This window comes from Antrostomus carolinensis, unplaced genomic scaffold, assembly GCF_000700745.2.
Source record: "Antrostomus carolinensis isolate BGI_N321 unplaced genomic scaffold, ASM70074v2 scaffold31780, whole genome shotgun sequence".
Classification (NCBI taxonomy): Eukaryota; Metazoa; Chordata; class Aves; order Caprimulgiformes; family Caprimulgidae; genus Antrostomus; species Antrostomus carolinensis.
The window spans coordinates 1-12,990 of record NW_010291080.1 but is presented as its reverse complement, the minus strand read 5'-3'; the positions used below and the strand labels follow the sequence as shown (position 1 = coordinate 12,990).

The 12,990-nt window shown below is 40.0% G+C and overlaps 1 protein-coding gene across 1 annotated transcript; it reads left to right on the top strand.

The window, feature by feature from the left end:
- Positions 1-364: 364 nt before the first annotated feature.
- Positions 365-9,855, top strand: MFN2 (mitofusin 2). The gene is made up of 17 exons (XM_010175285.1): positions 365-539; positions 1,245-1,380; positions 1,744-1,906; positions 2,503-2,627; positions 2,941-3,049; positions 3,141-3,248; positions 3,756-3,909; positions 4,125-4,192; positions 4,333-4,454; positions 4,798-4,924; positions 5,623-5,727; positions 6,243-6,345; positions 6,553-6,773; positions 6,902-7,051; positions 7,977-8,173; positions 8,561-8,695; positions 9,359-9,855. Exons 1-17 carry the CDS (start codon positions 365-367, stop codon positions 9,426-9,428), a joined length of 2,268 nt encoding a protein of 755 aa, XP_010173587.1. The 3' UTR covers positions 9,429-9,855.
- The last annotated feature ends 3,135 nt before the right edge of the window (positions 9,856-12,990 follow it).

Here is a 12,990-nt window from a genome sequence, read left to right as displayed (position 1 = left end):
GAAAGAGCTGTGGAACGGAGTCTGGCCAGGCTGAGGGAGAAGGCAGGAAAACTGCAGTCGTTCATGTTGAAGAGGGACTCGAGCTGACCATGCCTGATTTGTGACAACGTAACTCATCCTGAAAGTAAGCGGAGAAGTGATTGTTGGGGGCCTGTTGACCTGACGGGAAAATGGAAGATGAATTTTTTTGTTTGTTTCTGATATTTGAGTAATTTCCAGTTGTAGATGGTGGAACCATTTCTTTGTTAAAGAAATAAATGTTTTAAAAATGTGTATTTATCTAGTTCTTGGTAGAATGCTTAGTTGGATAGCTCCTGGCACTTGGTGAGCCACCTTTATTTACTGGATTTTTCCCTGTAGCGCAATGTCCCTGTTGTTTACTCGTTCCAAGTCAATAGTTGCAGTGAAGAAGGATAAAAGACACATGGCTGAGGTAAATGCTTCTCCACTTAAACATTTTGTCACTGCAAAGAAGAAAATCAATGGTATCTTTGAACAGTTGGCTGCATACATCAATGAGAGCTCCTTGTTCCTGGAAGGTAAGCTGAATCCTTGAACTACAAGTGTATAACGGTGCTTCACCCACATACAATTCCCCAAACACACACCAAAAAGCCCTCATTCAGTTAAATGGTGCAGCTAGTCCTGTGCTTATTTATACATGCATGTTTGTTTATATATCAGTATTTATAAGAGGAATAGAAAATTATTTCGTTGAATTTGAGTGGAGTTCAGGGTTCATATTTTAAAGCTGACAAGTTCCCGTGTGTTATGAAACAGCTTGTTAGTGAGCTATGCTTGGTTTTTATGTCATTTGGGAGTTTTTTAAGAAACTATACAAGGCCCTTTAGATTTTTTGCTTATAATTCTTCCAATATTCTTGCCTAGACATGTCATTGCTACTGGTATGTAGCATATGCCAATAATTAGCTTTAACAGCTTAAGACACAGACAGAAGACTTTTTTAAAGGGCATTGGCGTATTTGAAGTGCTGACTGTTCTGTTTAAGGCAGTCCTAAGGATGAGAATGGTTATTACATACACAAAAGAGACCAGCTGATAAATGCTGATACAAAAATTGCCTCAGGCTGTAATTGCATGTGTCAGGATTACCAACACAGTCTTTGGGACACAGATCAACATTTAGTTATGTGTTGATAACACCTCATTATGAAGAGATGTTTCGTTCAGTACTGAGACAGATGAATTCTGGAATTCAGAAACATGATGTATTTTGATTTTAGAAACACACAAGAATATAGAGCTTGATCCTGTCACCACAGAAGAGCAGGTACTGGAAGTCAAAGGCTACCTGTCCAAAGTTAGTGGCATTAGTGAAGTGTTGGCAAGAAGACACATGAAAGTTGCTTTTTTTGGAAGGTGAGTCACGTGCTTATGTTGCCTACACTCTCCACTCAGTAAAGCAACTAGCATCTTTAGGATTGTAGCCAGTAAAAAATATTTATAGAAGCGCTAGTGCTCCAGCTTTCGCTTGTAATGTGCATGCCTCTGGTACTAGGCCTCTTGTAAATTGAAAACAAATATTGCAGCACATAATTCAGTTCTTTGATTTGGAAGAATTCTTAAGAAAATAGAAAAGCCTTTTTATAAGTTGCCTATGGTACCCAAGTTGTTGATATTTCTGATACTGCTTAGGTTTAGAGAACTTGTTTTCTTTAAAAACTAAATGAGTATACCTGAATCTCAGAAACCTAGCTATACCATTCTTTAATCTGACTTCAGGACAAGCAATGGGAAAAGCACTGTGATAAATGCCATGCTATGGGACAAAGTCCTTCCTTCAGGAATTGGACACACCACTAATTGTTTCCTACGTGTAGAAGGCACAGATGGTCATGAAGCTTTCCTGCTTACTGAAGGCTCAGAGGAAAAGAAAAATGTTAAGGTACAATTTCCTTAAGCATAAGATAAAGGAGAAGAGCTCTTCAGAAGTGCCAGAAAAGGGAAGGAACAAGAAAATTAAAGCACTATGAATAAATTTCACAGATAAGGGTTTTAATCATTAAAAGAGTAGAGATGAAGAACAGGGTTTTTTTGATATAGGAAGGGAGAAATGGAGCAAGTTACAGGATGGAACTTGTTCATTTTATGAAAAAGATTATAGGTTGTATTTGCTAGTGATAGGATGGAACTTGTTCATTTTATGAAAAAGATTATAGGTTGTATTTGCTAGTGATAGCAGGGAACCGAAACGATGACTCAGGAAGTTCTGAGCTCTGCATGTCTGACAGAAGGCACAGACTTCCTGATAATTCCTCAGTAACCTTTCTTGACAGGAAAATTTTTCATAAATGCTCGCTAGGCAGTTGCCTTTTGACTAGGAGACTTGAGCAAGTTTTATGTGGAAAACCTCCCAGGAAGAAAGTGATTTGGAGTTGGGTTTTAACTTAAATTGTCTGTGAACAGTCCTGGAGGGGAGATAATTGTGTTAATGGGTCTTAGCGTACAGGAAATGTTATAAATTATCCGTCTTTTTAATAGACAGTGAACCAGCTGGCGCATGCCCTTCATCAAGATGAACTTCTGAATGCTGGCAGCTTAGTCAGTGTAATGTGGCCAAATTCCAAATGTCCTCTCTTAAAGGATGACCTGGTGCTGATGGACAGGTGAGAAATATCTTTCCTTTCCTGCTTATCACAGATTAATTGCAGAAATGTCTTCAAATAAAATTTAAAAAACAACAAGGAAATGGGACCTGTTCTAATCTATGACAGTGACTAAAGTCCTTTGCTGTAGTTAAGAGTCAGAGTTTGTCTTGATTGGTCTGTGTGACTCTGTGTCACCTCAGGACAGTACAGCTCAGATGTGGGAAATTAATGCCCTGAAAAACTGAAACTTATTTCCTATTAATTTCTTATTAAAAATTCTATTTTTGATGTTTCCACAGCACATTAATGTTTCTTCTCTTTTTATTGCTAGCCCTGGCATTGATGTAACCACAGAGCTGGACAGTTGGATTGACAAATTCTGCCTAGATGCTGACGTATTTGTCCTGGTGGCAAATTCTGAGTCAACACTGATGCAAACTGTAGGTTCAAGTCCACTTTTTCAATGAATTTGACTAAAAGTTAAAAATTTTTGACATTAATCTTAAAGAGGTTTTGTTCCATTTTGCTTAGGAAAAACAGTTCTTTCACAAGGTGAATGAACGGCTGTCTCGACCCAATATATTTATTTTAAATAACCGCTGGGATGCATCTGCCTCTGAACCAGAATACATGGAAGAGGTTTGTGCTGTATTTAAATTCCTTCTCTTTACATGGCTATTCTAGAGTCCGTTTCGGCTCTGATCCTTGTGGGTAGAATCATTAAGTGTTGGATGTGATGGTTTTACAGTTTGGATTTTTATTACCATAATGTGGAGACTAGAGGGAGTATAGACCGGTGATCAGTCTATATATCTGTATCAGTCTATATATCTATATATATAGATGTAGATATATATATCTATATCAGTCTATATCATACTGGAGACTAGAGGGAGTATAGACCGGTGATCAGGACATGACTCTTGACATTTCTGAGCTGGAAATCAAGAGTTTCATGGGGGGCCTCTTGAAGTTAGATCACTTAGATAACCTCTGGAAGATTTTATAAAACAGCAGGTTTTTTTCTTATTCTTTTGCATCAGTAGCTTAGACCAGCAGAGGGCACCCAGATGCCTGATAACCTGTAAGAGATGGAGCGTAAAGTGGATTTAACCACATGTGAGGTTTATCCTTATTGTTCCTCAGGTGCGGAGGCAGCACATGGAGCGGTGCACCAGTTTCCTGGTAGATGAGCTGGGTGTGGTGGATCGAGCCCAGGCAGGGGATCGAATTTTCTTTGTGTCGGCGAAAGAAGTGCTGAATGCCAGGATTCAGAGGGCTCAAGGGATGCCGGAAGGAGGTGAGGAAAGTTAACAGAAATGTTAAGAGAATATCTTGTTCCAAAAAATAGATAAAATTGGGGTGGGTCAGATTATTAATAGAGTAGTCAGAAACAGAGGTGACTTAGCAGCACTTTTGCATTAGCTTCAAGGTTAAACAGGAGCATTTCCAGGTGCTCAGCTTCTTACTACTTTCTAAAACTTAAGTGGTTGTTTTGTACTTTCCTTCTCCCAGGTGGAGCATTGGCAGATGGATTTCAAGTAAGAATGTTTGAGTTTCAGAACTTCGAGAGAAGATTTGAGGTGAGCTAAGCTTCTGTTTAGATCTTACTCCTGAAAGGAGTAAAGTTTGTAAAAATGGAGTGGGACCACATTTTGGAAATAGATTGTATGGGAAGGAAAAGTTGTGTCTGCTGTTAATCTTGGCTGCCTTTTGTGTACAGGAATGTATCTCACAGTCAGCAGTAAAAACAAAATTTGAGCAGCACACGGTGAGAGCAAAGCAGATTGCAGAAGATGTTCGTCTCATCATGGATTCTGTGCATATAGCTGCCCAGGAACAGCGGTAAGGAGAGCTGATGCTTGGTGCTTGCATAACTGAAGCTTGTATTCTGGGGGAAATTTAAGGGAATATGAGCATTTAAAATGCAAAGCAGAATACAGCATGGTCAGGAGTGGGAGGACACATACTGTTGGTCTTGCTTCTAGTGAACTGTGAAAGTATTGCAAGAGCCACCTCTTTTTCTTGTGCTATGCCATGCATACGTAATGTATTGCAGATACTGACATTTTTTGTTCTTGGGCAGGAGAATCTGTCCTGTTTCTGGAATTCAAATAGTATTTGTAGATCAAAAATGCATTTATCTGGCTTTTTGATGGGTGCTTTTTTGTTTTTTTTTTCCCACCAGTGTTTACTGTCTGGAAATGCGAGAGGAACGACAGGAACGTTTAGGTTTTATTGACAAGCAGCTGGAGCTCCTTACTCAAGACTACAAGCGGAAAATAAAACAGATCACAGAAGAAGTGGAGAGACAGGTAAGGAGGAGTGGCTGTAGAAAGAGAGAGTGTCTGAAACAGCTATCAGCATGGTGGGAAAAATGCAAAGTGCTGAGAAAGGTTTCAGGTACTAGAAATGTGGGAGTTACAGATGGGAAGAGCAATGCTTTCCAAAGTGTTTTGTTGTTGGTTTTTTTTTTTTTTCTTCTTTTCATGAGATAATAAAATGAAAACTTAAATACTTGTGGGAACTTTCAGAGACTCATATGAGATGCTTTAATAAACAGTGAGACTTTGATTAATGTTTGAATTATTAGTGCTACTATATATCAGTCTTAAATGCTTCCTAAAGTACTAAAATGTTTCAGATAAGTTTTGTTATTGTTTCAATATAGAATAATGTCAGTCTTTTTACTGCTAGTGATAACGTGCCATTTTTACGATTATGAATGTACAGAAAAGGCCTGTTAATATTTCACAAGTCTTACATTGTCTGTATTTTCTATGTTGCTGTACAGAGCATAGCTACTCTACATACTTCTCAGCCATCTTCTTTGTTTGCAAGTCACCAGGACTGCATTTTGCAGTTGGCACATAACGGCTGCACGGCGCTGCACAGTCATAGCGCCTGGTGTTCGTAGTGCTGGCTAAGAAATGTGTGTCTTCCTTCAGTGGTGGTTCTCCGTCTCTCCCTAGGACAGGATATATAGAAACCCTGTCCTGTCCTGCTTCTCTAGGTGTCAAATGCGATGGCAGAAGAAATCAGGCGGCTTTCAGTGTTGGTGGATGAATACCAAGCAGACTTCCATCCATCTCAAGTAGTCCTTAAAGTTTACAAGAGTGTAAGTGATGTTTGCTTCTCACAGGTTGCTTAAGCAATTTAAAGAGACCTTTTTTCGCTCTGAGTCAGTAATGAGAGGCTTAATATTCTTCCAACTAGGATAGGATAGGAGCCAAGCTTTTCATATGGTGAAAAATGTTTTGTTAGAACATCTCTTACATTTTAATAGCTTCAGTAGAAAGTGAACATCTTATAAAAAAATAAACAACTTTTTCAAAAAGTTAAAAAAGAAGAAACATTTTTTTAATATAATCTCAGTGACAATTTGATACATATATGATGTATCACATTGTATAGATCAAACAGAACATTTCCTAGACTACAGAGTACATAGGAGATTTTATTTGCTTTTTTTTCTCCTTCACTGAAGAATGGGGGCAAAAGTGAAATTAATATTAGAACAGTGGGCAGACAGAATGTTCTGGGGGGGTTGTTTAACTGGCAAGCTCTAGCACCTGCAACCTGCACCTTACCTGTGTTTATTTTAAGCTTAATAACCCTTTCTTTGTTTGTCAGGAGCTGCATAAACACATCGAGGAAGGCCTGGGCCGTAACATGTCAGATCGTTGCTCCAATGCAATCACAGCTTCCCTGCAGACAATGCAGCAAGAAATGATAGGTCAGTTCAGTTGGCAATATTTCCCTTTCTCTCTTCTTTAACTGTAATGCAAAATAACTTGTCTTTAGGAAATTCAGGGTACTAGGAAAAATAACTGTGGAGGAGGGAACAACCTACAACCACCCTGATTACAGAATACAAGTCCAGTTAATTCTTGTGAACTCCATAGCCTTTTTTTTTTAATGTTTTTACTTTCTGTCTGTGCAGATGGTTTGAAACCTCTTCTCCCAGTCTCTTTGCGGGGCCAGATAGACGTGTTAATTCCCCGACAGTGCTTCACGCTCAGCTATGATCTGAACTGTGACAAGCTTTGTGCTGACTTCCAAGAGGACATAGAATTCCATTTCTCTCTTGGGTGGACAATGCTGGTGAACAGGTTTTTGGGACCAAAGAATGGTCGTCGGGCCTTGATGGGCTATAATGACCAGGTAAGATACTTCATTGAGTGGTCAGAGTAGATGTGATGGTTCATCATTTCTGTGGGTGCTAAAGTTTTTTTGGTGGGAAGGGCAGTAGCTTGCCTTCTCTTATTCTGTACTTTGTTTTCTCTAATTAGGTTCAACGCCCCTTAACACCAGCAAATCCTAGTCTGCCTCCTTTGCCTCAGGGCTCTATGACGCAGGAAGAGCTCATGGTGTCGATGGTGACTGGACTGGCCTCATTAACTTCCCGAACCTCCATGGGGATCATCGTGGTTGGTGGTGTGGTGCGTTGGCAATCTGAACAGCATTTATATAAATAAAGTTGGAGCACTGACTTGAAAAGTGCATGCCCTGCTGAGTCCTGTAGATACTTGCCATTTATAGATAGTGAAATACTTTCTGCTTTGATCTTCCGTTTGAGTATAAATATTGAGCTTATTTTGCATAATAGTTAGGCTTGGAGCCAGGGTTGCAGAGACAACCTTCGAAGTATGTTACAAATGCATTAAGATTCTTTTGTGAGAATAAAAGAAAATTTGGTGGTTTTCTTTTCCTGTTTACAGAAGAATCGAGAGCAAATCAAGAGCCTGTGATCGTGTGTATCTTCCTTCCTGGAAAGGGAAGAGAGCACTTAATTTTACATACTATGCCTAATTTATTTCAGAGGAACTCAGCACTTCCTGTTTTTCTGTCTTTTGAAAATAATGAATGTTTTTAATCTCAAATCTCCCCAAACTGCAGAGGTACGAGAGATCTAACTCAAGTTGCATGGTAACTCTAATTTCTATTATAGGGAGAATCTAAGTTTCTGCAGTGCCGGTTCCATACCTATGTGCTGTTCTAGTGTCAGGGTATCTAGGGGTGGATGACCTCTCAAAGGGGAGATGGTAGCTTAAAAACATCTTTGACTTTCAGAAACAGGGATTCTGTGAACCAGACTAAGTTTGTTTGCACTTGTGGGTGTAATTTAAATGTGCTGGAAAGGTTAACCTGTACAGAACCCCCACAGTTTAGGTATTTTTATTTTGTAGAGTGGACTCCAGTAGTAAGCTGTCAGACCAGTGAAACCACTTGCAAGTCAGGGTTACCCGTCTGGCTCATTTTCATGCACCTAGAGTAAAAGTGCAATGCTCTCTGCACCATTGTTAGGAGTTAGCATAATTCCTAGATGATGATCATATTATTTGTTTTCCCTTGTGCTTTTTTTAGGTCTGGAAGGCTGTGGGTTGGAGACTGATTGCTTTATCTTTTGGCCTTTATGGGCTCCTTTATGTATACGAGCGCCTCACCTGGACCACGAAAGCGAAAGAAAGAGCTTTCAAACGGCAGTTTGTGGAGTATGCTGGTGAGAAACTGCAGCTCATCGTCAGTTACACGGGTTCTAATTGCAGCCACCAAGTCCAACAGTGAGTTGCCTATATTCAGCTAAAACATTCTCTAAATTCTGTTGTTTGGGGGTTTTTAAATTATATTCCTTGTTAAAACAAGATAAATCTTGCATATTGATTTACAGATTGAAAAATAAGTAATGTTAAAAAATAAGTAGTGGTAAAAAAAGATTCAATTTTTTGAATCACCGATGTAAGTATTTGGGTGCTGTTAAGCATTAGTCTTAACATACTTCTGTCTCTCAAATCAAGTTGCTCTGATGCTCTAACATATTCTTGTGCAGAAGGGGAAAGATGAACATCTGAGTCAGTATCATCATCACTATACATCAAAGGGATTTATTCCTTGAATTTGCTGCTTGATCTTACTTTTTATTGTATCTAAATATTCTCCTTGTTTCACAGAGAACTTGCTGGAACGTTTGCTCACTTGTGTCAGCAAGTGGATGTCACACGGGAGAATCTTGAGCAGGAAATTTCTGCCATGAATAAAAAAATAGAAGTTCTGGATTCACTACAGAGCAAAGCAAAACTGCTTAGGTGAGGTTTTATTATCCCATATCCACAGACATTTGCATACAGTTGTTTTTCATCTGATTGCCCCAGGATGTTCAGATTAGGGTGTATCTTTGAGTGCAGTCCATCTTCTGTCATAGTGTTTGATGTGCAGACATCAGCAAGGGATGTCACTACGTACTGTCACTATGTACTTTCCCATGTACTGTCGACAGTCATTTACATCTTCTGTCTCACAAAAAACCTTTTCTTTCTTGTTTTTGGTTTGTTTGGAATGACAGTTCCTTTCCATTTATCAAAACACAGTCCTCTGCTCCTACAGACTCCTTCAGGCTATTATAAAATTATGCAAAAAGTCTCACCCTTGCCTTTGTACACAGTTGTCTGATGTTTTTCCTCACCCTGCAAGGGCTGTGAGGACAACTTCTTCAAACATTCCTTATCTAGACAAAAAGATCAGTGTGGGCTTGTGACCCAAGGTCTCAGTTTGAACCTCAGAGCCTGGGGACTGTTAGCAGGCAAACCTTCCTGACCTGTGGAAGGGCAAAGAATGGTAGCAGCATTTTGGAATAGATTTCTGGTGCTTCTCTCCATGCCTCGCTGTGTACTTGTTTCAGTCATGCTTCTTTCAGGGTGGGCTGAGAAGAGCTATTTTACTCACCTAATGGAGACTTTCTGTCCTTGCAGGAATAAAGCGGGTTGGCTTGACAGTGAACTCAACATGTTCACACATCAGTACCTGCAGCAAAGCAGGTAGTGTGGAAAGAAGAGAAAAACAACACTGTTTCCCTTCAATGCTCTCTTAATTACTGCAGAGAACATGGTGGGTGATGGAATTTCCTAAAGGGAATGAGCAAAAGCCTATTGCTACGTTTCCAGTTGCTGTGTCAACAGTAGGATTCTGCTTCCCCATTTTGTGTCCCACCTCTAAACACTAGCTGTTGATAACTCTCCCCTTCTCGTGAGACCAGGCCACCTCAGAAGGAATGTGTGCTTCATACATTTACGGGGGGCTTTTTAAAGCAAAATCAAGTACAGTAACAAATTAAAACAAGCAGACTAATGTTTATCAGGTTAGAAGTTATTCTGACACATCTTTATGGAGTCATTAATTTCACTACATGAAGCTGGAACTCTTGACTTCCAAGCCCCGAGTTTATGTATGTGTGACAAGCAGCTGTTTGTCTAAACACAGGTTCCATGCACACAGATGGAATGATGGTTCCACAATGCATTTATAGCCCATGCAGGCCTGTCTCCTACGTTAATAGTCTGTTATTATAGAATCTGACAGAGACTCACCGTGTCCCTTCATAGAAAGGTTTATTACTCTTAATATGTTTAAACCTATGAACAAAACCCAGTTCTCTTCCAGAGCAAGAGGGACTAAGATTTTGCTTTGGTAAGCTTATTCTCTTCGGAGAGTTTCTTCCTCTTAAGAGCTCTTTAATGATGCAGTCTGGCCCATTTCATGTCATGGATAAATAGTTTGCAAAGACATAACTAGCTCCTGTGGAGGAGGTAGTGCTGATAATTTGGCAGCTTTTTGAGGAAGAAAAATAGGAAAGAAAAGCCAGTTGACAAAATGTAACGAACTGCCTTATGAGATAAATTGATGAATGTGGTGGCTTTTTGGAAATGCACAGCTGTGTTTATGGAAGCAGGCCTTTGGAATTCCATTGCCACTGTTTGGCCACAGAACAGCATGTGGATTACAAGCTGTAAGAGATTTTGCTCCATCTTGAGTTCCCATAGGATGTTACAATCTGTGCAGTAATATGATTTGATATTGTTTCTCTTCTCTTAAGTGTGAGAATGAGCTGGCAAGTGCAGCTCCTCTGGGGCAGGGGGGAGATGTGTCCCTTGTATTTCATACCAGGGCAAGAGTGGGTTAAGGCAGCCTGTTTTTTTTAAAGACATTCTTTATTTGCAAATAGATGAAATTAATTTTTGAGTTTTGCCCTGAAGCAAATTTGAATTTGGAGTATAAGATGTGGAAATTGTAAGGACTTTAATCTCTTCCTGTTGGAACTTATACAGGAGAAATTCCCACTGATTTCAGTAGTACCAGGTTTAGTTTCCTATGTTTCAAAGTTTCTGTGCCACTTGATAGGTCAGTATTTTGCCATGTTTTGGGTATAATCATTCTGTTCCCCACAAAATATCTGAGGAATCCAGAATCAGATCCTGTAGTTCTGAGGTTAGTGACAACCTAAATCTGTTAAACATCAAACTTTAGAGAATATGGGCTATCTTTGAGCAGGTCCCAGCTGAATTCAGAACTATTAAGAGCGTTTCTTTTTTTCTTACTGATAATGAGACTTTTCATGTGAAAATGGTGTCAGCTAGCCTTAGGATTTCTTGTTCATGCTCAGGTGTGAATATGTGCCTGTGACAAGTGCCCTGTTTCGTGTGTCACGGAAGTTCCAGAAAGAAGAAGCTGCCTGATACATAAGAGAGTAAGAATAGTGAAATGTCAGTAAGTACTTCAGGCTGTTATAAGATTTTCAGTAAGACTTGACGTATATTGGTCATGTAGGAGCTGGCAGTGAGATTCTTACTATGTCCCTGGAATGCAGGAAGCAAACAAACCTTTCACTTCCAGGAGACAGCTTTGAATCCAACCCAAACTGAAAAGCCATTTTCATCAGAGGGCTTCGTTGGCCTTGGTGAGTTTCCTCAAGAAACTGCCAGGACATAAATATAGCTTGGATCAGATCTGAGAATGAGTAAGAAAGAAATTTGAGTCCTTGCCTCTGGAGATATGTTCTCTAGACTTGTGGTGAAGTATGCTGGAGTGAGTGGAATTATCCACTGTTACTCTGTTCAGGTAGCATGTGAATAAATTTGGATCTCTAGTCTCTCAAGCTATTACCTACGCATTTATAATGGGCTGTGTACTGTGCTGTTGAGTTAAAACATAAGAAAATCCCTAATGCACTAGGAAATTGTCATTGCCAGGTAGAGGGAGATGATGGTTTATTACTGCTCCGCAGCTCTAGGCTACCTGAAATGCTGACCTTGCTTTTGAAGACGTGCTGTTAGCATCTCTTCAGCGGGCCTTTAGGGGAAATCTGATAAATGATCTGATCTTTAAACCAGCATCTGATATATAAAGGGAAAAGAGATTGATGGGTTCTTAGAACCTGGTGTCCTGCCAACGTGTGTGTTTCTGACGCTGTTCAGATTTTGGTGATGGAGGCATTCTCACGGTGGTGCTGACACCTAACCTATAGAATGGGGGAAAGAACCCCTTGAATTTTTTTAAGAAGCAAAACTGCTAACATGGCAGAGAAGAGTTTTTAAGTATGTGTGTAACCCTTGTCCCTAGAAGCCCTGAGTGACTGAGAATCAAACTTCTAACAGAATGGCCTAGGAGTTGGATTCCTCTTACACAAAATACAACTGTACAACTTTAATTCAGAGTGGTGGAGAAATGAACACTACCAGCAAGGACACTGTTCTCTGCTTTTCATAAAGAATGATAAAGTAATCCTTAGAACAGGTAATTCCAAAAACAATCTTCCCCGAGCTCTTATTAAAGAAGATCAGCTAAATGCACTTTATCTTATTGCTGCTACTTATTTTTCTCATTGTGTTATGTTGATGGAGCTCTTTGAAATACTCTTACCAGTGAGTTTTCTCTCTGCTGTATTTAAGGTGATAAATTTGCATGAATTATTCCTGTATCAATGCTGTAAACAATGGAAACCAAAATAAAAATGAATTGGAAAAATATTTCTCCTGGTATATTCTGCATGTCATGATACCAAGTCTTCAAGTGTAAGTATAATATATTGAGATGATGATGTGCTGCTGTGTTGTCGTAAATTGCATGTTTGACATTAGTGACCTTTTATCTGTGTTCTTACTGTGAAAATTAACAATGAGACCAATGCTACTGAGTTATCTGATAGAAGGTTTGGGTGATTCCTTCTTAAGTTATACTAAAAATGTCGGTATCAAATCAGTGATCTCTTGAGAATATTGTAGGAAGGAATGGTCATCAAATACCGTGTTAATAGATTGTCAACTAGGAACACTGAGCCACCTAGTTGACAATGTTGTGCGTGTGAGCAGAGAAGGCGCCAGATTCCCAGTGATAAATTTTCGGAACAGCTCCCTTTTAGCTGCTGGGGGAGCTGGGGGTACGCGGTCCCTTCTGACAAAGCACTGTGGTGGTTTACTGACCCAAAAGGGGAAGCGCGGGGCCCCTTCCTGCCCGCCAGCACCCTCCCGGGACTCCGGCGCGGGGGCCGGGAGCGGCTCCCCGCCTCTTCCGCGTCCCTGGCCGGCCGGGCGGTGCCTCCAGCTCCGCG

Excerpts from the sequence above, each read along its gene's own strand:
- MFN2 (XM_010175285.1), top strand. The coding sequence starts at position 365 with ATGTCCCTGTTGTTTACTCGTTCCAAGTCAATAGTTGCAGTGAAGAAG. Across the intron at positions 3,910-4,124 it reads TCAAGGGATGCCGGAAGGAG|GTGGAGCATTGGCAGATGGA; the intron begins GTGAGGAAAGTT and ends TCCTTCTCCCAG. Across the intron at positions 7,052-7,976 it reads TCATCGTGGTTGGTGGTGTG|GTCTGGAAGGCTGTGGGTTG; the intron begins GTGCGTTGGCAA and ends TGCTTTTTTTAG.